Genomic DNA, 24635 nt, shown 5'->3' with positions numbered 1-24635 from the left:
TGCTGTGGAAAGAAATATTGTATTCCATATTAACCTCAAAGTAATGGTTTGATAAATGATTGAAATGAGTAATTAAAATATTTGCTTAAAAATATGAGATCTGACAAAGGATTGGAGAGCCGAGAGCTGATCTATGAATCTCCAGTATGGTGTGTTTCAACTCACCATGAGAGGACTAAGGACGGGCCTTGGTTGGATAAATGGGTATGTTTTTGTGGTGGCATTGGAGAAGGTAGAAAATAAAAGGTCATTTATATACAACTCTTCTCTACTTCACAATTTTGTTGTTTCCAGAAGTCCCTATAATGGGGCTAAAATGAAGGTCCAAGTGTCTGGTAATATTACAAAACCAGACAGTATGCCTATTACTTTGACTAATGACAAGAATTCCAAAGAGATTAATGGGGTGGATGATCCTCGCTCTGCATCTCAGCAGGTCGGAACTGCCTATGCAAATGTTGTGAGGCCTATTGGGTGGAATAGCCATTATTTCTCTGTACTTATCCAATCCATCCCCATATGTGTGTGAATGGACCCGTCAGGAAGTCCTGGCATGTCTCATCTTGTTACTGTCACTATAGCCAAATGAGTTCCTGACTTCAGGAGGAAAGGGTTGTTTTAAAATTAATGATAAATGAGAGAAAAGCATATCAGGCTGAGTGAAGAGACCCAGTAAGTGTGTGTTACAAAAGGGAAAAATCAAGGATAATTCTGATGTCCTGAGAGAAGTTTACAAAATAACGTGCTCTCTTAGCTTTGACTCAGAGGCCCCCTGGGCAAAAGACTGCCAACACTTTCTCCACTTCAGAAAAACGAAGACGCTGTAAAATGACCAATCTAATAAATATACTTCCACTATCGATCTATGTCCTTCTAATCAATAAACAGATTGGAGCTCAGGGAATGACTATGTGAAACAATACTAATGTGGCTGTCTCATATGGTTCTCGTTTCACAGAGAATTCAATTAGTATATATGTATGCTAATAGAAGTATAAATCTCAATTGATGTATATCATACGATACAGATAGCTGAAGATCAGGGAGAAAAAAATGTATAAAATATGTGGCACTTCCGGCTGGCATTACAACAGGAAGTAAACAGGATGGTTTAAATTCACAGGCCCTCAGGGGTGATTACAGTTCTTTTAAATCTGTATGTGCATTTTGATTGCCTATTGATTAGATGCTGTTGAAAGCCAAATGATTCTGTCAAACGAAGAGTGGCTGTTTTGTTGTAAAAGGCTCTGACCAAAAATTATGAGGGTGGAGTGGACTGCTGTAAAAGGTAAGCCCAGCAGACCTGGAATTAGTGTGAGCTAAAGTGTTTGCATATGACTGATCATTGGTCAAGGAATAAAACATACTGATGAATAGTGCTGCTTTTCATCCATGAGTCCAAGATGTTTTGGAGCAGGTTTTAACAGTGCGTCAGCAGTGTTTACCATTAACAGTGAGACTGATGATTTATGCCTGGTCTCATTGGAACCTTCAGAGTCCTCTGCTGTTGGGGCTTGTTGCCTAGCAGGAATATGCCTATGTGTCCAGCAGGGTGTAAGAGACACCAGCGGATAATCCATTTTGGGGTTTCTGTTGTGTTTTGTGCACATGTTGATTCCTTATGTGATAGTGAAATTGTGTCCATACAACCCTTGCACAAGGAAAAATGGAGTTCATGCATGGTCCTTACCCAGACCCCTTGCTGTGGGGAAGCCTTTAGCTGTGATGTAAATATTGACTTTAATGGTATTACTATGTGGTACCCTTTCCCTTAATCACTGTCATTTAAGCACTGTCATTTTGGGCCTTGGGAGTTTTCCTTGGCAATGGACTCTTGTTTAATTGCCACTGTTCAAGTACCACATTTTTTTGTAATGTGGCAGTTCTGTAGTTTTAGGCCTTGTGGCCATTTCTCAAGGTGTCACTCGCTTCACTGCCTAGGGAGTTACCTGTTCATAACTGACAGAGGAAACGTAGCTTCCGAGGCCTTCACTTTAGGGTATCCTTTTCTGAGTCCAAACATGATCATGAAGTAGAAACGGACAATAGGGAAAAACTAGTGAAATCTGGAAAAACAAAAGTGTCTAGTTGATAATGTTATTAATGTTTCTTAGTTATAGAAACATACCACAGTAATATGCTAATAGAGGAAACTGGGTGAGGAGTATATACAAACTATCATTGTAATTTTTCTGTAAATACACTCTCAAATTTTTTTTTTAAGAAGAGTACTCCTTTTCATCTATACTCTTTTGAAAATTAAGCATGTAGAAAGACATGCTTTCTGACCCTCAATTCCCTTGGGCACTGTGCAGTAAGCTCAAGTAGCATCATGGTATCAGAGACTAAGGAGAATAAAAAAGAAGGAAACATATTTCAGATGGCACCTTTCTGCCAGGAGCGATACGTACCTGAGGAAGGTAAGCAGTGCCAGGGCCAGTCCCACAGCAACTCCTTCATCATCCCTCTCTTTTTCCTCATGAGCTGCCCAAAGCAGCCCCTCAGTGTCTGATGTGCCAGCCCTGGAGGTGCTGGTACGTCATCTTTGCAGTGATGCTACTCAATTAACTGTTAACAACAGTGTCAAGGAAATATGCCTGTCCTCTAATTCTAAAGATGCTATCATTCTCCCTCACACTATCCTTGCCCACAATATAACAACGGATAGGAATTAGAGACACTTTTCTCAGGTCAACTGATTCATTGCCCTCATGCTCAACCTACCAGATCAAACTTGCAGAAAGCAAGATGCTCAACGGTGGGAGAAATTGTGACTGGTCTAGGTTTTAAAAATGATCTTGTCTACTGTCTTTTCTGTGCTCATCCAACTTTAGGCTAAAATGATGGCACATTAATAAAATCTTTCTTGGCTAAGATTATGCCACACTGTATGGTTTTACCAAAAGTGAGTCTGCTTTTTTGTACCAGGACTGTACTTCTGGGACAAAGTAGCCCTTTTCATTCCAATTCCAAAACCTGCCGTCTTAGTTTGGTAGAAATACCACTGGTTTGCAATGCACAGTGTGAGTAGGTATCATGATGTTGGAGGAAAATATTCTGAACAGGATGCTGAGGCTATGTGCATACAATGGAGGGGAGGAGACGACTTACTTTATATTCACTCTGTGCAAAATAAATCAGTAGAGTGGGATAAAATAAAAATAAAGGCCAAAAAAAAAAGTATGTAAGAATCACCCTGAACCCCCCTCCCCACCACACACACACACATACACACACGGTGGCCAGGGAAATCTCAGGGACCTCCAAGGTCCTAGAAAAACTAGGCAAGACTAGTTTTAGGACAAGACTAATTAATATCCAGACATAGCAGGCAGCCAAAATCTAACAGCACCAAGTTGAGGGAAGCCAACAGAGGACAGAGTCAGTCGAAAAGGAAGTGGCCATGCTCAGTGCAGGTTTGGCTGTTCACGCCTAGAACTCACCAGTGTGTTATAATGTTTATATACAGACCCAGAGATGTTCCACATAGCTCAGACTATTCACATTTATTCATATTCTCCACAGAATTCAAATTATTCCATGTTTAACTTCACATTCTACAGTGAGTTTGTCCATAGGCAAATATTTTCTTATATATGTTTATAAAATTTTTGATACTACAAAACAGAAGTTTTGGTATGTCAGTTCTAGGTGAATATTTTATCTCCAATTCTAAAACTGACATATTTCCTCAGAAAAAATTACCTAGGAAAAATGTCATTTATTCAAAATATGAAATTTTACAATAATCATTTGATGTTTAATGCAATTCATTTTGTGAAGGCTTCTGGGTTTTTCCTTAAATTTTCTGATTTTTAATGAAGGCTCCTGATCATCCTGGATGTTGACAAGTTTTCTTCTTCATGTGAAGTCTCTGATGCACGATAAACTGATAAGTTTTTCTAAAACTGATTATACTCATAGGGTTTCATCTCACTCTAATAGAAAGTTCAGGTTAAACTATGTGCATTTAACTCATAAGTCAAACTTGCAAGAGCTTAACAGACTATAAACTTTAATTCTTGCTTTAAAGCAACAAAAACAAAACCCTGGTGCAGACCCCGAAGTGAATTCTGTTCCAGCTTTTCAGACTCTAGCTTCCTTGACCTTCTGCTCTATGGTTTTCAACACACAGGACCCGTGTTTGCTGCAGAAATAACCTCCAACCCATCTTATGCACCAGAAAGACTGTGGGGTATTTTTTTTTTAACAGCCAAGGTTAAGTGTAATACGTATCATTAGCACCACATTCCATGGTCAGTCCTACCTGGATGAATGGCATTTTTTGACAAGCTATGAGCCTAATGGAAAAGGAAATGGCTAAGGGAAACAAGTTTCCAGCCTATGTGACATGAGTTTCTGCACTACGTGTAGTAAGGGATGCATTCCTTCAGGACTTCCCAAATCCATTACATGCTAGGGTTTTCTCTCTGGTATGCATTCTGGTGTGATGTACTCTAAGAGCTGCCTTACGGACAAAAGTTTTCCCACATTCATCACATTCATAGGGTTTCTCCCCTGTGTGAATTCTCTGGTGTACTCTCAGAGTTGAATTTTGGGCAAAAGCTTTCCCACATTCGTTACATTCATAAGGTTTCTCCCCTGTGTGAATTCTCTGGTGTGCACTAAGGTGTGATTTCTGGGAGAACGTTTTCCCACAATCATTACATTCATAGGACTTCTCCCCTGTGTGAATTCTTTGATGTACTCTGAGGGTTGAATTATGGGCAAATGGCTTCCCACATACATTACATTCATAGGGTTTCTCCCCTGTGTGAACTCTCTGATGGGCACTGACATATGACTTCTCAGAGAAGGTTTTCCCACATTCATTACATTCATAGGGTTTCTCCCCTGAGCGAGTTCTAAGATGTGCTCTGAGATGTGATGTCTTGGAGAAAGTCTTCCCACATTCATTACATTCATAGGGTTTCTCCCCTGTGTGAATTCTGTGATGTGCCCTGAGGGCTGAATTATCAGCAAACGTTTTCCCACATTCATTACACTCATAGGGTTTTTCCCCAGTATGAATTCTCTGATGTGCACAGAGGTGTGTTCTTTGGGAGAAAGTTTTCCCACATTCGTTACATTCATAGGGTTTCTCCCCTGTGTGAATTCTTTGATGCACTATGAGGGCTGCCTTATAGACAAAAGTTTTCCCACATATGTTACATTCATAGGGTTTTTCCCCTGTGTGAATTCTCTCATGTCCACTGAGGTATGATTTCTGGGAGAAAGTTTTTCCACACTTGCTACATTCATAGGGTTTCTCCCCTGTGTGAATCCTCCGATGTGTACTGAGGCGTGTCTTCTGGAAAAAAGTTTTTCCACATTCATTACACTCATAGAGTTTCTCCCCTGTATGGATGTTCTGATGTGCTCTAAGGGCTGAATTATGGGCAAACGTTTTCTCACATTCATTACATTCATAGGGTTTCTCCCCTGTATGAATTCTCTGATGTATTTTGAGGGCTGAATTATGGGCAAAAGTTTTCTCACAGTCACTACATTCATAGGGTTTTCTACCTGTGTGAATTCTCTGATGTGCTCTCAGGGCTGAATTGTAGGTGAAAGATCTCCCACATTCATTACATTCATAGGGTTTCTCCCCTGTGTGAATTCTTTGATGTGCCTTGAGAACAGAAATATGAGCAAAAGACCTTCCACATTCATTACATTCATAAGGTTTCTCCCCCGTGTGAATTCTATGATGTGCTCTGAGGGCTGAATTATGGGCAAAAGTTTTCTCACAGTCACTGCATTCATAGGGCTTCTCACCGGTGTGAATTCTTTGATGTGCTCTCAGGGCTGAGTTATAGGTAAAAGATTTCCCACAGTCATTACATTCATAGGGTTTCTCCCCCGTATGAACTCTCTGATGTACACTCAGGTGTGTCTTGTGAGAGAAAGTTTTCTCACATTCAACACATTCATAGGGTTTTTCACCTGTGTGAATTCTCTGATGTGCTCTGAGATGTGATGTCTTGGAGAAAGTTTTCCCACATTCAATACATTCATAGGGTTTCTCCCCCATGAGAATTCTCTGATGTCCTTTGAGATGTGATGTCTTCCCATATTCACCGCCATCACAGAGTTTCATCTCTGCATCTGTTTTCTGGTGTCCTATGAGGGGTAACTTGTAAGATCTCCCAGAGCCATTGTTATCACAAGGTTTCTCTTTTGTGTGAATTCTCAGATGTTTACTGAGGTTTGAATTCTGACAGAAAGCTTTCCCACATTCATTACATTCATAAAGTTTGAATCCCACGTAAGTTCCAGGATGCTGAATGGGATGTGAACTTGAACAAAAGGATTTCGCACATTCTTCATATTGGTAAGGTTTCTCTCCTGAGTGGGGCCTCTGATGCTGAATGAGGTGTCCTTTCTGGTAAAAGGATTTTCTGCATTTCCCATGTTCATCAGAAAGGTAGAATTTATCTTCTGTGTGAATTCTCTGATGTGCTGTAAAGTCTAATTTCTGGTAGAGGGCATTTGTACATTCATTATATTCACCAAATTTATCTCCAGTTTGTGTTTTCTGATGTACTATATGGGCTGAGCTCTGGCTAAAATGTTCTTCACATTTATTGCTTTCAAAAGCACTCCGTCCTGTAATAGTTCTCTGAGATTGAGTGAGGGGTGACTTCCTACTGAAATTAATCCCCCTTTCATTACACTCATAGTGTGTCATAGCCATGTGAAATTTATTGTATTCAACAGTGGTGGTTTTGTCACAGGATGTCCCATATTCATTAAGATCAGAGCATTTCCCCCTTGTGTCAATTCTCATGTGGTTAAATAAAGTGGTTTTATCAAAGTTTTTTCGAAATTCATCATCCTTACAAGACTTTTCTCCTGTTGGAAAACTCTCAGGTGTAATACAAATTGTCTTATCATGTAAACCTTGTCCAGATCCATCACATTTAAAAGATTCCTCCAAAGTTTGAAATTTCCAATGCTGATCTTTCTTATAACTGCAAGCTTTCGCATTTTTACCATGTTCATAAGATTTCTGTCCAGGATGAGCTTTCTCATGATTAATATCAAGCTGCAATTTCTCACACACATTCATGTATTCAGCCTTCTTTCTTGAGTATTTTCTTTCACTTATAATTAATTCAGAAGCGATTGGCAAATTCATTCTATGAGAATCACATTTACAGGGTAGTTTTTCTGAAAACTCTGGAGCTATTTCCAGATTAGATGGGTTTTCTAAAACTTTCTGTCCTTCTTTACTTAATGTTTTGTCAGCATCACTGATGAATATTTCTTGCCACAGAGGTTTTTCTTGTTTTTCCCAGATCCCTTTGATGTGATCAACTTTAAAATATCCTAAAATGAGAAAAATTTAAAATATACTATAAATCTTACATTTGTCATGGAGAAGAACTTACACTCATGTCTTGATTTTGATTTTGGTTTTTGAGATAGGGTATTGCTCTGTCACCCAGGCTGGAGTGCAGTGGCGTGATTATAGCTCACTGCATCCTTGTACTCCTAGGCTCAAGTGATCCTCCCACTTCAGCCTCCCTACTAGGTGGGACTACAGGGGTATGCCACCATGCCCTGTTAATTTTTTAGTATTTAGTAGAGGCAGGGTCTTGCTATATTGCCCAGGCTGATCTTAAACTCATGAGCTCAAGTGATCCTCCTGCCTTGACCTCCCAAAGTGCTGGGATTACAGGCATGAGCCACTGTGCCCAGCCCGTGTTTTGTTATGTATTTTATTAAAGATTACGTTTCCAAAGATTAAATAATTCATGCACACAGACAGATTCTCTCCTCATGTATGTTGTTTATAAAACAGGAATTATTTCTGGGGCCAGTCAAGGTGGAGTAGCCCCTTTCCTCCCACATCTTCCCTCTTACAATTAAAAATCCCTAGACAAAAAAAAAAAAAACAAAACAAAAAATTAACAAATATAAACAAAGATTACAAAATGGAAAGAAAGTGAACTTCAGGACTTAAGAAATGACACAGTGGAGAATTCCAAGGCTATTCTATATCTTTGACCGGGTGCTGAAGAAACCTACAATTCTGCGCTGACAGGCACAGACAAAAAGCGCACAAAGGAAAGCCTGCTCCTTCCAGTCAGAGGTCTGAGACAATGGTGGTCTAACAGAACAGGAAACACTTTTGATGTTTTCTCATGCACAGGCCAAACCAAAATGATACACTCCTGTGGTTCCATGGAGTCTGAGGCAGGGAGCTAATTTTCCCCTGCCATAGATACAGAGGATCTGCATGCTCTTGTATGTTTCCTTCCATGAGCCATGAAGAATCCTGAGAAAGTTCCATTCTTGGGATATGCCAGGAGATGGTCACAGCAGCCACTACCAAAATTCTGTCTAGAACCAAATTATTATTATTATTTAATTTATGGAACAAATGTCTTGATCTGCAAGGGCAAGAATATAATAAGCTGTTTTAGGGGGCACTGACAGGAACTCATAGCAGCTATGGGAAGGAAAGAAGAAGAAAAGCAGCACAGAAGAGCAGAGGCAGGAATACACAGTAGGCCCAAAACTCAAGCAGAAGAGATAAGATAAAGTAGCACTTGCGATAACCATGGCTTCAAACCTGAAGACACAATGCATTCGACAGCTGAATTCACATTCTTCTCAAATGCACATGGAACAATAACCAAAACAGACTACATTCTAGACTGTAAGACAAACTTTCACAAATATATATGAAATAAATTATACGGAGGATGATCTTGAGTCACAGAGAAATTATACCAGAAATTGACTGTAAGTTAAATATTCCTAATTAACCCACGGGTGAAAGAAGAATTCTCGAATGAGGTATTTTGAAGTGAATGAAAACAAAACAACACAAGAATACAGAAATTTGTGGATACAGCTAAGGCAGTAGTACACAGAGATAAATTTAGGGCTTAAATTATTTTGGCCAGGTGTGGTGGCTCATGCTTGTAATCCCAGCACTTTGAGAGGCCAAGGCGGGTGGATCACAAGGTCAGGAGTTTGAGACCAGCCTGACCAACCTGGTGAAACCCCGTCTCTACTAAAAATAGAAAAATTAGCAGGGCGTGGTGGTGCACAACTGTAATCCCAGCTACTTGGGAGGCTGAGGCAGGAGAATTGCTTGAACTCAGGAGGTGGAGCTTGCAGTGAGCCGAGATCGCACCACTGCACTCCAGCCTGGGTGACAGAGCGAGACTCTGTCTCAAAAAAAAAAAAAAAAAAAAAAAATTATATTTGAAAAGAAAGATCTCCAGTCAGATGCTTGTTTCCCCTTTAAGAAACTAAACAAAGAGAGGACATTAAATTGAAAGAAAGTAGAAGGATGGAAAACAAGTCAAACCAAAAGCTTAATTATTTTTTTTTAATGATAAAAACCATCAGAGAGAAAAAAAGAGAAGACACAAATTATCAATACCAAAAATGCAAGAGAGGACTAACTACTAACAGACATTCATGAGATCATAAAACAGCATTAACAATAACTCTTAGTTTGGGCTACTACGACAAATTACAATAGATTAAATGGCTTAAAGAATAAACATTTGTTTTTCTCAGTTCAGGAGACTGGAAGTCCGAGATTAGGGTGCCAACATGACTGTGTTCTTGTGAAGACCTCTTCTGGGTTACAGACTACTCACTTCTTGGTATAGCCTTACATGGTGAAAAGGGAAGTAGCTAGCGCTGACATCGTTTTGTAAGAGCATTCTAATCTCTCTCTTTTTTTCTTTTTCTAACTATAAAAGCAAACTACCTTTATTTGGACAATCTAAGTGGAAAGAAGGGGTTCGTTAATGTGTACTGTAACCACAGAGAACATATTCTATGTCAAATGTTAAAACATAATGGCAGAATCATCTAAAAGACATTTATTTCTAAAGGAGCGGTCAGTGAAAAGGATATTTATGACAACGTAACATATTAACTTAATTCAGTATAATGGAGGATATGTTAACTGAATGTGTAATTTACTCAAATTTTAACTATGTTCGTATATGTAAATAAGGCTTAAGAATGTAATTAAATCTTCCTCTAAATATGTGTGTGTGTGTGTGTGTGTATGTATATATGTCTGCGTGTGTGTATGTGCAGTTCCAAATAACTTCTGGACCAAATGGTTTTAACTAGTGAATTCTACCAAACATCCAAGGAAGAAATAATACCAATCCTACACAATGTCTTCTAGAAAATAAAAGATGGAATATTTCCCAAATCATTTTATAAGGCCTGCCTCATCCTCATAGCAAGATTAGGCAAATACTATTCAAGAAAAGAAACCTTCAGACCAGTATCTCCCATAACATAAATGCAAAAATGTCCCAAAAAGTGCACAGAAATATATAAACACAGATAATATATCAGTGAAATTTACTCAAAAATGCCAGTTACTACACTGTAATACTATAAAAACTATAGTTTTTATGCTACACTTTAGGTCAATGTAATCTCCTATCAGTAGTCTGAAGAACTAAAATCACACAATACATCAATGCCAAAAATTTTAACAAAATTCAAAATTCATTTATTAATTTAATAAAAGTAATCTATAAAAAGTCTATAACTAACATTATACTCAAGAGAGATTGACTGTTTTCCCTCTAATATCAGGAAAAAGACAAGGATGCACACTACCAGTACCTTTACACAAGATTGCACTAGAAGGACTGACCAGTGCAAGAAGGCAAGAATAAAAACACAAAGATACAGAGTAAATTCACACAGAAAATTAAAAATCTAAAAAGCTCCTTGAACTAATAAGTGTTTTTAGCAAGGGCAGAATCTAAGGCCAATATACAAATCTATGCCTACAAACACACAATGACGAATTGGAATTTTAAATCAGAGAAACAATATTTACCACAGCACCGAAACAAAATTAAAAACAAAAATTTAAAAAGCCTCGCTATCTGTGTTCTAAAAACTAAAAAACATTGATGAAAGAAATCAAAGAAATACTAAATAAATCAGTAGGGATATTTTGTGTATGGACTGGAAGACTGTGTACATTGTTGTCAATTCTCTTTAATTTGCTCTACAGATTCAATGCCATCCCAGTTTAAATGCCAACATGTTTCCTTTGTAAAGATCATGAACCTCATTTAAAAATTTATACAGAAGATGAAACCTGGAGAAGTACTTGACTTCAAAACTTAATAAGCTAGAGTAATCAAGTTAATGTGGTACTGGCATAAGGAAAGACATGTAGATGAATGAAAAGGAATAGAAACTACAAAAAGAGACCCACAAATACACAGCCATCTGTTTTCTAAGAAAGGTGGAAATGCTGTTCAGTGGAGAAGTAACAAATCTTTTCAAAAAGTCATGCTGGAATAACTGGACTCCCTGTTCCAAAAACATTAAACTTGACACATAACTCATACTTCATATAGAATTTAACACAAAATGGATTATCAACTCAGTGTAAAAACTGAAGCTGTAAAATTTCTAGAAGAAAACAGGATTCCTAAATCTGTTACTTTGAGTTTCAAAGTTTCTAGATAGAACAACAAAAGCAGGTTCTGTAAAAGAAAATAAGTCGGACTTTATCAAAATTAATATTCAGTTTTAGTGAGCCTCCTCTGAAGTTATACTAGCGGGAGTGAGATGCAGCATCACTGCCTGCCTCGTGGGGATGGAAGTCCGGTTCCCGACTGATCTGATGCCCTGGGGGTGCGAGAGGAGGCTTCTACTTTTTTTTTTTTTTTCTTTTTGAGACAGAGTCTCGCTCTTGTCCCCCACGCTGGAGTGCAATGGCACAATCTCAGCTCACGGCAACCTCTGCCTCCCAGGTTCAAGAGATTCTCCTGCCTCAGCCTCCTGAGTAGTTGGGATTACAGGTGCCTGCCACCATGCCTGGTTAATTTCTGTACTTTTAGTAGAGACGGGGTTTCGCAATGTTGGTCAGGCTGGTCTCGAACTCCTGACCTTAGATGATCCACCTGCCTCAGCCTCCCAAAGTGCTGGGATTACAGGCGTGAGTCACCGCACCCGGCCGAGGCTTCTACATCAACCCTGGGCATGGGTGAAAGATCAAGGGCCCCCCGAGGACTCTGATGACACTATAACCACCTTGCATTTTGTCAGGGGCCAAGACCCCCAGTGCATCTGCGTTCTTCTTTCCACCCTTCAGTAGTGAGATCTCGGCTCACCATAATCTCCACCTCCCAGGTTCAAGCAATTCTCCTGCCTCAGCCTCCCAAATAGCTGGGATTACAGGCGCAAGCCACCATGAGTGGCCAATTTTTTTGTTATTTTTGGTAGAGACAGGGTTTTGCCATGTTGGCTAGGCTGGTCTCAAACTCCTGGTCTCAAGTGATCTGCCTGCCTTGGCCTCCCAAAGTTCTGAGATTAAAAGTGTGAGCCACTGTGCCTGGCTAGATATTGCATCTTTTACAAACTGAAGGTTTGTGGCAACCCTGAGTTGGGCAAGTCTGTTGGTGCCATTTTTCCAACAGCCAGCGCTCACTTTGTGTCTGACTCAGCAGTTTTTAGCAATCAAATATTTTAAATAAGGCATGCATGCTGTTTTTTAGACATGTTATTGCACATCTACAAGACTAAAGTATAGTGTAAACATAACTTTCATAAGCCCTAGGAAAACAAAAATTGTAACTTGCTTTATTGCGAAATCTGCTTCATTGTAGTGGTCTGGAACGGAAACTGCAGTATCTCTGAGGCATGCCTATATAATATAAACATATATTCAGCTGCACTTAGTGGGTAGAAAGGAATACATTTACTTCATCCTTCCCCTGGTAATGCATTCTCTATTTTATTAAATCCTTCCCTAAGAAGAGTCATTAACCTATTCTCTATGATCTTCTAGAATATTTCTACTTTTGCTTTGATAATTAGGTCTTAAGCCAACTGAATTTGATTTTTTTGTTTTGATCTACATGGATACCTCAAGATCCTTTCCCCATTGTTCTCCAATGTCATCTATCTAAGACCACTGTCTATCAAGTGCATGTTTTTTCTTGAACTTTCTACTCTGTTTCACTAATTTACTAAACCATCCCACCCCTCAACTCCATGCTACTTAGCTACACAGAGTTTTACATAAAGCCTCAATATCTGGTAGAGCAGCAAATCCTCCTGTATCACTGTCTTTATGAATGGGATTGTGTTTGGTATAGCATTACATCTTTATAAATGTCTCCCCCCTTGAATTTATTATATAGGTGTTTCCTCTATTTTATCTTTGATAGGGTTAGCTAAAGTTTAATTCATTTTATTTTTATTGTAAAGAAATATTCCATTTCTGTTTTCCATTTATTTCTACTTTTTTTTTCTTTTTTCTTTTTTGAGTCGGAGTCTCACTCTGTCACCCAGGTTGGAGTGCAGTGGCGTGATCTTGGCTCACTGCACGCTATGCCTCCTGGGTTCATGCCATTCTCCTGCCTCAACCTCCCGGGTAGCTGGGACTGCAAGCGCCCATCACCATGCCCGGCTAATTTTTTATATTTTTAGTAGAGATGGGATTTCATCGTGTTAGCCAACTAATTTCTAATTTTACTTTTAAATTCTGCTTTCATTACTGTATTTTTGATGCTGTTCTTGCTTAATTTATTAATGAGATTATGACCTTCCTTCTGTCCACTACTTTAGCTATATCTGATGGTTTCTAACTTGCAGCTACAATTATTTCATTACATAAATCAAATCCAAAATTGCATTACAGTTTTTTGCATATTGTTTAAAAGAGATACTTTAAAATTTTTTCAAGTGGATTTTTTTCATTTTATTATTAATTTCTAGATTTAGCAAACTAGGTTCAGAGAATGCTGTTTGTGTTTATTCTAATTTGTTGTATTTATTGAGGTTTTCTCTTTAGACTAATAGTATACTCTATTTTATCATTATTCCATCAAAACATTAAAGTTTTGTTTTTTGCATTAGCATACATATACACAAATGTATGGTTCACTTTCATACAAATGTAATTTATACCCTCTCTAGGCATATTTACTTGTTGTCCATTGTACCTACTGTTTAATCAGATAAGACATATTATGATGTCCTAATTCTAATGAGTTTTAAGTTCTTAGAACTCCATTATTTTATGTTTTGGAAACAGTGATATTATATTATTTGGTGCAGTCATTCAAATCCTTAAAGGTTTTCATTTCCCTGTGCTCTTGAACGAGAGCTCTTCCTACTTTAATGAATTTATTGCCTGAATTCAAATCTGAATGATACAGAACATGAAACCTACATTATTTTATCTTTATTGACTCAACAACTTTACCGAGGTTTTATAATAATCTTTCTATGTTACTCATTTAGGGCTATCCTTTTTAGACAATCAATGTGATCCACTAATTTACATCTAGTGACTCGGCAACATGCTTGATCTAAATGATGTCCATCTTTATGTGGTGCTATTTGTTGGTAGGACTTCAAACAGAAACCTTAATTGTGCCTCACTTCTAATAATTAGGATGATTTTACTTTTCTGCTCTAAAAATGACATTGAAAACTATAGCTTTTTAAGATTCCTGGAATCATTTATTAGTACAAAAGCTAATAGGCATATAAAAAGATGCCTGATATCATTAGTGACCAGGGAAATTGTTATAGACTTACTTGTGCCCTTCCCAAATTCTTATCTTGAAGCCCTAACCCCCAGTGTAACTGTATTTGCAGACAAGGCCTTCAAGGAGGCAGAAAGGGTAAAAATGAGGTCATAGGGAAGGACCCTAAACCAGTAGTACTGATATCTTTATGAGAAGAGGAAGAAACACCAGAGTATTCTCTCTCTCCCACTGCATGTGCACAGAGGAAAGGCCACATGAAAATACAGCAAGAAAGTGGCTGTCTTCAAGCCAGGAAGAGACGCGTCACCAGGAACCAACTTATTAGCACTTTCATCTTGGACTTCCAGCCTCCAGAATCATGAGAATTTCTGTTGTTTAAGCTACCCAGCCTATGGTATTTTATTATGATAACCCTAGCTAACTAATACAGAAATGTACATCAAAACCACAGTGAGATATCACTTCGCATCCACTGGGGTGGCTCAAATCAAAAAGTCAAATAATAAGTATTGGTGAGGATGTGGAGAAATCAGAACCCCACATGCTGTTGTTAGGGATGGAAAAAGGTGCATTTAGAAAAACAGTCTGGTGGTTCCTCAAACAGATAAAGACACGGATACCAAATGACCCAGCAGTTTCACTCCTAGGAATACACACGAGAGAAATCAAAACAATTGTCCATACAGAAACTTGTAAATAAATGTTTATATTAGCATTATTTGTAGGTGGAATCCCAAATACCTACTGACTGATGAATGGATAGACAGGTGGTATATCCATACAATGGAACATTATTTGGCCATAAAAAGAATGAAACATGCATTCTATAACAGTACTCGTAAACATTATGCTAGGCAAAATAAACCAGTCGCAAAAGACCACATATTATATATGATTCCATTTATATAAAATGTCCAAAATAGGCAGATCTATAGAGACAGAAGTAGACTGGTGGTTACCTAGGGCTGCAGAGGGCAGGGGGGACAGGAGAGTGGTAACTAAAGGGTACAGGTTTCTTTGAGGTGGTGAAAATTAACTGTGGTGATGTTTACATATACAGTCATCCCCTGGGGAGTTGGTTCCAGGATTCTCTTGAATACCAAAATCCATAAATGCCCAAGTCCTTGATACAGAACGGCACAGCATTTGCATATAACCTATGCACATCCTCTTGTATACTTTAAATCATCACCATATTAATTATGCTACCTAATATAATGTAAATAGTTGTTATACTGTATTGTTCAGGGAACCCTGACAGGAAAAAAATGTCTATACATGTTGAATGAAAGTGCACTATTTCTTCCCTGAATAGTTTTGATGTGTGGTTGCTTGAAGTCACTGACCTGTACACTTTAAAGGAGTGAATTGTAGGAATGTGAATTATATCTCAATAAAGCTGTTAAAAAAGAACTTTCAAAGGTGCTCTCCCTCTAAAATCTAACTACCCCCAGGGGCTCCTTCTGCTAAGGCCCACTCACCTTGGTACCTCTGGTTCAGGAATTCATCTTCCAAGGACCATGGCTCTTCTCCTTGCTCCAACTTGGAGATCACTTTGGGTTTAGTAATGCAATATCCTATAAACAAAATAATTGAGGGTATACATGGACCAGATTCACGGGCTTTTGGGTTACCACAAGGGGAAAAAAGATATGGCAGCAAAGCATTAACAGGGTGTTCATTTGAAGTTTTTAATGGGAAAGTAATGACATGTTGCTTTTGTTTCTGTAAAGGTTTCAACTACTTCAGACCTTTTAATCCAAAGCCCTTTAATCTCTATAAAGGGTCCATGTATCTTGATACTTTTTAAAAAGGGAACATATATTCTCAAGACAGCCCCATGGAAGCTGTGCTCACCCACTGAGATGAGGTGGCTGTAGTTCTCCAGCATCACGTCTCTGTACAGGGTCCTCTCAACAGGGCCCAGGTGCTGCCACTCCTCCTGGGTGAATTCCACAGTCACGTCCTGGAATGACACTGATGCCTGTAACAACATTTATCACAACAAATGTAACAACAGTTTGTTCAAGGGTTCAGAACTAGGTGACACAGAAAATATCTTTGACAGCTACTACTTTGAGGCTCTAAATTGAACGGTTATAAAGGCTTATTTTAGACCTAATATCGTCTTAACATATGTTACTCAATTAAAACATTTTTTAACTTGCCATAATTTGTCTATATGTATATTTATGAATTCTAGGTATTTTTAAGACAAAAAAATTCAGCGTAAAACAACTTCCTTCCAACCACCTCCTTCCTTCTTCCACATCTCCGCAGATTATCTGGGGTAGCCTTTAGGACATTCACACCCTCCCTGGCCATCATCACTGTAAATTCTGGGGGCTAAGGAACAGATACATGTGAAGTCTGGAGATACCCTGACCAAACTTATGTACAAATAAATGTAAACAAATATACAAGGGTAGAGCACATGAAGAGCAGAGAACAGCCACAATAGCTGTAACCAAAGAGACCAGCGCGAGAGACCACTTCCTACACTGGGGTCACGGCAACGGATTTAAGAATAGGGATGTAACCACGGAAGAGAAGCGACACGCATTGAATAACTACTTTCTTGTACAGCTATTCAATCTAGCCGTATGAGCAGTTCCTTTTTAAAAAATTGTGTTTTTAATTGACAGAAAGACAAATATTTCTAATTATATCTCACTTACATGTAGAATCTAAAAAGTTCAAACTCATAGACGTAGACAGTAGAATGGTGGTTACAGAGGCTGGGGGTGAGGGGTGAGGAATGAGGAGGCATGGGTCAAAGGGTACAGAGTTTCAGTTACATAAGAGGCATAGTTGTTCCTCTTATGGAAAAAAATAATGTATATTTCAAAAAGAACAGCTGTTTGGTGGTGCCAAAACTGGTATTTGGGAAAGAAGAAAAATGTGTTAGAAGGTTCAGTGAGAGTTCTGTTCATGGTGATACATAGCTAGAACTGTTCCTTCAACCAGAACACACATGATTTTAGAGCACAGAAGGTAAGATGGGGATGAAGACAAGCATTTAGGAGTCACTAGCAATTTAGGTGGTGAGTGAGGCTGGCAGAGACAGACAGACAGCTCCTTCAGCACACAGGGATTGAAGAAAGAAAAGAACAAAAAACAACATCTGAGGAACCACAAAGTAGAAAAAGTATAGGCCACAAAACCAGAGATGTTTTCTGAAAAATAATAATAGAATCAGGAGGGGGCAGAGTCTTAGAAACTGAGAAAAGAGAAAGTTTCCACAACAAAAAGACTTCAAATTCAAATTAGCAAGTGATGACAGTGAAGATACTGAAGATCCAAGAAAATTCCTTCTTCCATAAAAGCAATGAGAAACTGGCAAAAACTGCAGAATCGACTTTTTCAGAACTCTAGAAGCTACCAAAGGCTTACAGCAATCTGCAGACCATCCATATGAGAAAAACAGCTGCATCACAGTAAGAACAATGATCTTGTGTCATTTCAACCTGCCCTATTTCCATCCCTCTCACTCCAACTTAGCATTAGCTTTGAGAAACATCTGAAACAACAGGAGAATCCAGCAGCCTGGTATCCACTGGATGAGGCCGATTGGGTCACAGGTTGGCCAAAGTCTCATTCCCAGAAAACCCTCATTACCTGACCTAATCTGTGGTTCTTGGGAAGAACTGACTTGCAAGGCTGATTGTCTGAATTAAGTCAGAGTTCCCCAGTGTGAAAAGCCTTATCCTTGAAGGCATTTGCCAAAAACATTCAAAGGCAATTGTTTAACTTAGCAGCTACCTGAGGCAGTGGCTAACACCTGACATAAATAACAGCCTAATTGAAAAGTTTTTTAGAAAGGAAACTGGGGAATGGGATGTTCATAAAGCTTTTGAAAAGCTCCTGCAGATTCTAGAGACTCTAGGTCACCCACATGCATAGAGCTGAGCATACGCCCAGGGCCGTGATTATGCTCTGGAAAGACGTGAGAAGGCCCTAAACTGTCACCCTGGGTGACCCTGAGGTTTGGGGTGAACAGGAAGTGAAGGTTAACAAGGAGTTATAAATTGCCTGAATGACTGCTGAAGGAATGCCCCAGCACTCATGAGGCTCTTTGGCACAGACTGAGAGCCTTACTTAAGGTTTCAGGAATTTAAGAAAATTTCTGCAGACTTCTGCGGCCACACATGACAATAAACACAGGCACTACTGAATCAATTAAAAAGTCACTAGACAAATTTCAACAACAACCCCTGCAAATTGAGAATATTTTCTAGAGTTGCCACCTTATTTTATTTAAAATGTATAGTTTTCAACAAAAAAATGCAAAACAAGAAAAGAAACAACCAAGTAAGACCCACATGCAGGAAAAAAGTATAATCAACAGAACTGCTCATGAGGAAGCAGGCACTGGACTTAAATAGATGATGACTTTAAATCAACTATTTGACATATGGTCAAAGCCTTAGAGGAAATGATACGTAAGGACCAAAGCAAAGTATTAGAATAACATCTCACCAGATAAAGGATATAAATAGACAGAAACTATAAAAAGGGACCAAATAGAAACTTTAAAGTTGAAAAGTACAAAACTAAAACAAACATTTTACCAAAAAAAACCTGTTCAACAGCAGGTCTGAACAGGTAGAAGAATCAACCAACTGGACCACATGCCCACTGAGATTATGCAGTGAGAAACAGAAAGAAAAATAACAAGAAATGAACTGTTGGACAGCACCAGCATATGCCAAATAGACTAACAGAATAGAGACAGAAAGGGTCTAAAACAGTATCGGAAGTAATAATGCCCAAGAAACCCCCAAATCTGATGAAAATGATAAATCTACACAGCCAAAATGCTTCACAAATTTTAGGTAGGATAAACTCGGAGAAAGAAATCCACACTGGCTGGGGGTGGTGTCTCAGCCTGTAATCCCAGCACTTTGGGAGGCTGAGGTGGGCAGATCACTTGAGGCCAAGAGTTCGAGACCAGCCTGGCCAACATGGCAAAACCCCATCTCTATGAAAAATATAAAAATTAGCCAGGCATAGTGGTGAACGCCTGTAATCCCAGCTACTCGGGAGGCTGAGGCACAAGAATTGCTTGAACCAGAGGTTACAGTGAGCTGAGATCATGCCGCTGCACTCCAGCCTGGGTGACAGAGCAAAAGACTGTCTCAAAAAAAAAAGAAAGAAAGAAAAAGAAAAGAAAAAAGGAAAAGAAATCCATACCTGGACATGAGAATCTGAATGTTAAAAAAACAAAGAGACAATCGGGAAAGCCGCAACAGAGAAACAAGTCATCATATTACAGGCTGATTTCTAATGAGAAACTATGGAGGACAGAGGGCAATGGGATGACATATTCAAAGTGCTGAAACAAAGACTGTCAACCAGTAGCCTCCATATCCAGGAAAAATGGAGAAACTGTAATTTTCCCAGGTAAACAAAACCTGAGAGAATTCATCACAGGCAAGACTGCCTAAAAGAAATAATAAAGGGAGTGGTTCAGCAAAACTATGGAGACAGAAGAGGTTAGTGGTTGTTTGGGGCTCAGAGGGAATGAAGTGGTAGTTACAGTGTCCACAGCTTCTTTCTAAGGCAATAAAAATGTTCTAAAATTGACTGCAGTGATATTAGCACATTATCTGAGAATATACTAAAAAAAAAAATCACTGAATTCTACACTTTAAATGGGTACATGGTAATATATGTGAATTGTGAATTGAGTCTCAAAAAAGCAGTTTTAAAAAAAGAAAAAAACAAGGGAAGACAAAATCATTTGGAGACAACAGAGAAGACTAAAGAGCCAAGGACAGAAACGGAGGCTGAGCCAAGTGAAAGGAAAAGGAAGGTGGCTCCGTGAACACATCAGCCGGGGAAGGACCGGGGAGGGCAAGTACCACTAACAGAAATGTTCCGGGACAGAGCGAGACATTGAGGCAAGTGCTGCAGAAAAGCCAAGCAAGGAAAGGAAAAGACCACAGCACTGGATGTGATTATACTCTGGGTAGGGACACTGGAGAGCCCAGGCAAGTGGCAAGAAAAACCAAGGCATCCCATGGAGAGTTGACGTTAAATGCTAAGTGGGGAAATATCTGAAAGAGAACAGAATTTTGGACCATCTGCTGGGCAACCTATCATGGCTATTCAAAATATTTATGGAGAGTGATTTTAAAGACATTCAGTTGATTCATCAGAAAAATGTTAAATTCAACCCTTTCATTGGAGTTTTTGAAAAACAGTACTGAACGTGTTCAAATTTAGCATTACAGTTTCTACTTCTACTGAAGAAGCAATATTCTGTTATTTGGCAATTTATTAACTAAGTCACCTTCTTGAAGAACAATAAATACATTTCGTTATCTTTATGTTTATATTCCATGATAAATCGGTTTGCTTTATCTTTCTCATCAATGTAAACCTTTAAGTATCGTCTGTCTGACACTCCACCATGGCTGTCAATAACCTCAGAAATAAATCTGAAGCTTAATTTGGTAAATTTGTAATATCGAAGGATCTGCATCTATCCACATGCCACTTTGCTCAGCTATTAATCTGCATTTCTACATCTTCTAGGAATGTGTCTGATCCATTTCTGTTTCTACTTTTCCATGTTAATGTAAAGACACATAAACCCTTACAAAACCTACTGTAAAATAAACTGGTTTTTAAAAACCGAACTCACCTGAGAGATGTTCATTTTCTGCTGCTCCTGGAAGAGTGGAGAGGACTGTGGAGGTTCAGCTGGGAAACAGGAAAGAGCAATGGAGTCATGAAAGACCTGGTCTGCCTCACAGTCCTACAGAGATGGTCCCTGACGTGAGATGGTTCGACTTGATAATGGTTTTTTACTGCGACATAATCCCACAAGGAGCATGTAGTCCTATTCATGTGCCTAAAAAAAATATCATCACACTCAGCTGGAAAAAAGGATTCCCAGTGCAGAATGTCCCTTCCATTCTTGAAAAGGGACAGGAGGGACCACTCAAAGATAGCCACACCTGAATACGTGCATCCCTGATAGGATTACGTGCGCTTAAACTTGCATTTTCACTGAGTAAAGTAATACGGTTTTTTGTTGATTTACTAATAATTATGTTGATTTATTAACAATTATGTTCCCTTTTGACTAAGAAAAAAGTAAAAATAAAACAAAGGATTAAGCAAGTTCAGGTATACAAAGATGAAGCTGCTTACCTTCATTAAAGCTAATGTCAAAGAACTACTCAGCTGGGCGTGGTAATCCCAGCAATTTGGGAGGTGAACTGCTGGAGGCCAAGAGTTCGAGACTAGCCTGGTCAACGTGGCGAAATCCTGTCTCTACTAAAAATAGAAAAAAATAAATAAATTTTAAAATAATTTTTTTAAAAAAGGACTACTCAGACTGACTTATTAATCAAGTTCTGTCTTTACACCCAGAATTAGCGCTTCCACAGAAAAAATTAAGATGGGATGTTTTACGCAAGGAATTTCAGACCCAGTATTTTTGGGTTTCCAATACAGGAAATTCTTCCTCTACTACCAGGAAAGAGGGAACATCAGTATTACTCTAAATGCCACATGTGATGATGAACACAGTGTGAGAGGGACTCAGAATGTGGAAGAAGTGAAGGCAGAAAGGAAAACAGGCTGCTGTTTGGCATCTGGACAGCTGATTACGTCTTCCCTGGATATCATGACCTAATCAGCCCTCCAGTAAAGTGTCTTTTTCCACTCAGCTTGTCACTCATCCCTCTCAACCCCAGGGAATTGCCTTCTGCAAGTTAGTCCACAGCAAAGTCACACGGTCTGTGATGGCTTCTGGATGTGGCAACATCACTAAATCTGATGCATACATTATATACGGAATCAAGAACTGCCTCTGGGGAAGCAATCAGGACTTGCTCCTTTCTAGAATCTTCTGCCTCTTCTTTGATGCTCTAAAAGAGGTCTCCGTCATTTAGGCTGTTCTTCTATGGCAGTAGTCTCTAGGACTCCCTCTTTCCTGCCTCACACGAGCTGCTTTGCTCCAGAGGAGGTGAGACTTGGGCCTGAGAAACAAACTCAATTGAAACCACCTAATACCTTAAACCTGACTCTTGAGATTCACTCGAAATGTGCTATCCAGCACTGCAGCCATCAGCCACACAGAACCACTGAACACCTGAAGTTTGGCCAGTGCCACAAGTCGAATATTTAGGATGCAATGAGTTAAGTAAAATAAAGCAGTAAAACTGACTTTGCCTGCCTCTTCTCTTCACTGTAGCTACTGAAAAATTCCAAGCTCTTTTTTTTTTCTCTTTTGAGACAGTCTTGCTCTGTCACCCAGGCTGGAGTGCAGTGGCTCAATCTCGGCTCACTGCAGCCTCCGTCTCGGGTTCAAGCAGTTCTCGTGCCTCAGCCTCCCGAGTAGCTGGGATTACAGGAGTGCACCACCACGTCCAGCGAATTTTTGTCTTTTTGTAGAGACGGGTTTTTGCCATGATGGCCAGGCTGGTCTCGAACTCCTGGCGTCAACTGATCCACCAGCCTAGGCCTCCCAAAGTGCTAGGATTACAGGCATGAGCCACTGCGCCTAATCAAAAATTATGAATTGTGTTTGTGGTTTGCCTTATCTTTCTACCCGGCAGCACAGCACTAGAATATCAATCTGTGCCTTTGAGGAGACAGCAGGAACAGTACAAGAGGATTCAGGAGCCTCAGCCTGAATCAGAGGTTCTGTAGAGACCCGACACATCGCAGGATGTATTTACCCTTGGTGAGATTCTGTCCACATTCACTTCACAATCATCTACACAGATCTGGTGACAGGCCGCTCTGCACAAGCGCTCTGAAGGCTTTAGGCAGATACTGAAAAGTCTGGGTTTCAGGCAGACAGCATATTAGAAAGAGCAGGACAGGGAGTCACATCTCTCCGCATTTGCATCTCACCTCTCTCACCTACTAGTGTGTGCTCTGGGGTACCCATCCCCATGAACTTTCGTCCATTTTTTAAAAATGGCACGTTTATACCAAGGAGGGTCGCTGGAAGGGTTAGGTGAAATACCAAACGATGAGAATAAGTGTCTCATAATTGTGAGAGCAGCTTACATTTCACACAGTGACTATAACGGATACTTGACAAAATGCTTTACAGGTGACAACTTATTTAATTCTCAGAAAAGAAACACGAGTTACTAGTAACCTCCTCCTGTTCGCCGTCAACCTTATCCACGCACATTGCCCTTCCCGCGCCCGCAACCCCGCGGGGCCCGGCAGCCCCTACACCTGCGGACAGGACTCGGCCCGGGCCCGCGTACGGGGCCGCGGACGAGAGGGGAGGGCCATCCTGGGGACTCCTGAGACTGACTGTCTGCTGCAGTCCCCCGCACACAAGCCCGCCCGTCCCCAGGCTCCTGGGCCGCGCGGAGCCCTGTCACCGACGCTCTCACCCCGGGTGCGCAGCCTCGGCTCCAGCGCAGACCTAAAGACTCGCTCACCTTGTCCCTTTCAGGCCCCGGAGGTCGGACGGCAGGAGGCGGGGCTGGGTTTACACATGCGCAGAGCGAGCGCCGAAGCCCCATTCCCAAAGTGCTACGCGGCAGGCGCGCAACATTGAAAACTACACTTCCCGTAAGCCCGTGCGTCCGAAGGAAGTACTATAAGTTTTTCTGCTTCTTTGACCGGCTGGGAGGGACCTTTGGAGCCCAGAGTTTTCCCAGATTCCCGGAGTTTGTCAGCATGACCACGAACTGCGAAGCGTGGTTCTTGATACGATCGTGGTTGGAGAAAAAAGCACCTGAAACAGACATTAACAATTGGGGAAACATGACTATCGACAGAACATTAGAAATATTAAAGAAAATTACCGTTACTTTGAGAATAATGGCTAGACAATGTAGGACATTGTTCTTGTGTTTAAAAGATATGTACGGAAACATTTACAATTGTATGCTTGTACTTTAATTGAAATATTTTAAAAATAATTTCTCAAAACAGAGAAAGCAGATATAGAAATAAGTGAAGAACTGTTAAATCTGTATAATACGTGCATATGCTGCTCATTTTACTATTTTTTACTATTCTGAGAGTCTGTTTTTGTCTGTTTTTTTGTTCCACAGTTCTGAGTTCTGAGTTTTGCCAAATGCATAATGTCTTTTAGTGGGATTTCCACCAGTGCAATGATGTAAT

General features: G+C 39.7%; 1 protein-coding gene across 3 annotated transcripts; it reads right to left on the bottom strand.

The window, feature by feature from the left end:
* Positions 1 to 3489: 3489 nt before the first annotated feature.
* Positions 3490 to 23980, bottom strand: ZNF658 (zinc finger protein 658). 3 transcript variants are annotated; one of them, XM_030920329.1, is made up of 6 exons: positions 23945 to 23971; positions 21684 to 21809; positions 21172 to 21381; positions 16380 to 16506; positions 16004 to 16099; positions 3490 to 7332 (listed from the first exon to the last, which is right to left on the bottom strand). In XM_030920329.1, exons 3-6 carry the CDS (start codon positions 21184 to 21186, stop codon positions 4391 to 4393), a joined length of 3180 nt encoding a protein of 1059 aa, XP_030776189.1. In that variant the 5' UTR covers positions 21187 to 21381; positions 21684 to 21809; positions 23945 to 23971; the 3' UTR covers positions 3490 to 4390. The 3 variants fall into 3 exon arrangements, with proteins under 3 accessions (XP_030776189.1, XP_030776188.1, XP_030776190.1); XM_030920328.1 differs by having other exon boundaries at positions 21172 to 21230; XM_030920330.1 differs by lacking the exon at positions 21684 to 21809 and having other exon boundaries at positions 21172 to 21230; positions 23945 to 23980.
* Between the last annotated feature and the right edge of the window lie 655 nt (positions 23981 to 24635).

This window comes from Rhinopithecus roxellana, chromosome 16, assembly GCF_007565055.1.
Source record: "Rhinopithecus roxellana isolate Shanxi Qingling chromosome 16, ASM756505v1, whole genome shotgun sequence".
Lineage (NCBI taxonomy): Eukaryota > Metazoa > Chordata > Mammalia > Primates > Cercopithecidae > Rhinopithecus > Rhinopithecus roxellana.
This window is presented reverse-complemented; position numbering and strand designations above follow the sequence as displayed.